General features: G+C 44.6%; 1 protein-coding gene across 1 annotated transcript in view; it reads right to left on the bottom strand.

Annotated features, from left to right (window-relative positions):
* Window positions 1-2,585, bottom strand: part of SAMD11 (sterile alpha motif domain containing 11) — a 122,926-nt gene extending 120,341 nt beyond the window's left edge. The window contains 1 exon segment of the mRNA XM_009889574.1: window positions 2,514-2,585. Within this exon segment, the coding sequence (XP_009887876.1) occupies window positions 2,514-2,585 (72 nt within the window).
* Between the last annotated feature and the right edge of the window lie 103 nt (window positions 2,586-2,688).

The following is a 2,688-nucleotide window of genomic DNA, read 5'->3' as shown; positions in this document are numbered from 1 at the left end:
TTTATTGCGGGGAGCCCCACCAGGCGGGGGTCAGGCACGGGCTCAGCTCTGTGGCACGATGCAATTTCCTTTCCAGATCAACCCCTCCTCTCCCCAACCCCAAAAGAGACCCAGACCGGGCCTCAGAACAACCGCTGCTGTTGATTAAAGGCCCTGACGTTACCGGTGTGATTGCACAAGGGTGGCAGCGCTGGATACACTGGATGGAAGCTTTCCCGAGGGAAGAGCTGGGCCGGGTGCTCGGAGGGGTTCCCTCTCCGCCGGCAGTGAGGTGGGGGGGATGCAGATGCCTACAGGCAGCTGCCTTACCCCCTTTCGAAGGCAATGGTTGAGTTTTGCTGTCCAAGGACTGATTTGGGAACAGTAGAACGAGCTGCTGACCGAATCAGCTCCCTGTCTCCGTACCCCCTTGCGATAGATAACACAGCAGCACACGGACACAGGCAGCGCAACTCTGCTTACCCACACTATGAAATATAAAGCATTTCTACATTTGAGGAGAAGCAGCCCTTTGATCTCAGTGGTGCTTAAATCGGTGATCACTAAATGGGGAAAGATCCACTGTGCCCGATTTTTAATCCTCCTTCTTGTGTAACTGTTTTGAATGAGCAGTGCATGTAGCTACGACACGGCACTACCAAAAGACTTCAGGTTCAAAATGTGAAATTGTCACTTGGTCAGGTATGCATTCTAATTACAGAACACAAAACGCAGTAAGCACCGAGATACAGAGTTCTGCTAAAAGCTCTCACTAGGGTTCGTCCTTGCTGTGCAAATTCTGACATCAAAAAACCCTCCAATCTTTACAGCTGGGGAAGCAGTAGGAGGCAAGTCTGGAAGGATTTATTTCTCCTGTCCCAAAACTATACCAACCTCTCTTTTCCTCTATCTGAACTTCTCAAATTCAGTTCTATTTTAAAAGACACTTGTTTCATGCAGACCTGCCTTCCCATCTGTAAATGCATGGCATCCCTGTGCAACTATTAAAAGCGTTGCTGCTAGGAAAGTGCAATGTGTCATTTTGGCTACTGCCTAAGGCAGCTTGGTACCCAGAAAGCAACCAGCAGACAGTGTCATCTGGCCAGACGCTTCTCAACACCACGAGCATCCATGGCATACCGCTTTGGTCTGCAGATCACTGCTTGTTGGCCTATGATCCACATCAATGGTAACTAAAGCACATGCAAAACTCAAAAATGGAGAAAGCTTATTACTCCGTGTCACACTTTGCCCTGTAAACTCAGAGGAACTACATGAGTCTGTCGGAAAAGCCCAGTTTCAGCCTACCTGGTTCGCTTGGTTTAAAATACCATGGCACTGCTGCAATGTAACTAGTGCTCGTAAGCTCGATGGGCAGTTACTGCGTTGGCATGGACTGTGGCTACACAAAACCAATGTGAGAGACTCATATCAGAGATGGTATCTTCACATTAATTTATGTTACTGCTGACTATTGCTCTAAGCCCCTTCCCATGTGAATGTGTATATTTGTATCCATAAGCGAGCATGCACATATATGCTATGCAGCAATAATTTAAATTTGCAATTCTGTCTGTCATGCAGAATCATAAAGATACTGCATGTGAGATTGTCCATTTGATCTCAAAGAAGCAATAAAATAAAAAATGTTTGATTTCAGTGGATAAAAGTACATAAATTTCGAGCTGCATCTGCTTCCGCAGTGCTACTGACAATGTTTTAAGTCATGGTGTTTTTTCCCAGACCAAGACCTGCTTTAGTTCCACAAACCAGCAGCTTTGCCATCCCGTTTACATGTCATTGTATTTTATGGTTATTTTTACACACGATGAACTGTTTTTAATGCCTTAGTCTACTATGAGTTCAGTAGCTTTTTATTTATGGCATCAACATCTTTTTCATGTTAATGTCATTCAGAGATTTTGAAAGTCTTAGAATAAAGGCACACAAGGAACTCAAAAGTTGGGAAGAAAAGATCTAGAAAGAAAAGCCTTAACTGTGATCTATGACTTGAATGTTGTAGAAGTTGTAAGAGTTTAAGATGAGCTTGTTCCTCCTTCCGTTTATCTAAAAAAAAGTCACTAATGGGTTTGCAAACTGTGGCTGCTCTGACTCTAACACGTGGGTGCAATTACAATTCCCTTTTGCTTTATTTAGGCATTTTGCATCTCCGCACAACAGACAAAAATGAAGAGGTGAGAACAGGGAAGAGGCTGCTGAATGATTTGCCCTTTGGGTTTAGACAGCTCCCCCTGAAAACCATACAATCACACCGTGTGTTGCATCCTTTAGGTCAAACACTGCTCTTCCCATCTGCTCTTTTTGCAAACTCCTCTTCTGCTAGCCTTCAACTAGACTGCAGGTACGCTCGCAGTGCAAGCAGTGCTCTGGCAAAGACTCAGTGACTGACAGTTCCTAGCCCTCAGAGATCACGGTTTCATGATCACAGAAGCAAAGGGATTTTTTTTAAGGGAAGGAGGCGGAGGAGAAGGGAGATGTCTTAACTAAAGCACATAGTTTAACAATAATCTTACCACTGGAGACGAAATTCGACACCCAGGGCAATCACAGATTGGAGGATGTACCTGTAAGATTCCTTTGGACATAAGAGTCTTCAAACTTTTCCCTGGATGCAGAGGAGAAGAAAAAGAAGAAGAAGAAAAAGGATCAGCACCTTTATAAAAGGAAAGTATTTAGGGAAGGGGGGGG

The sequence above is a fragment of the Charadrius vociferus genome, unplaced genomic scaffold (genome assembly GCF_000708025.1).
Source record: "Charadrius vociferus isolate BGI_N301 unplaced genomic scaffold, ASM70802v2 scaffold477, whole genome shotgun sequence".
Taxonomy (NCBI): Eukaryota; Metazoa; Chordata; class Aves; order Charadriiformes; family Charadriidae; genus Charadrius; species Charadrius vociferus.
The sequence above is the reverse complement of the archived record's forward strand: the minus strand, read 5'-3'. Positions and strand labels throughout refer to the sequence as shown.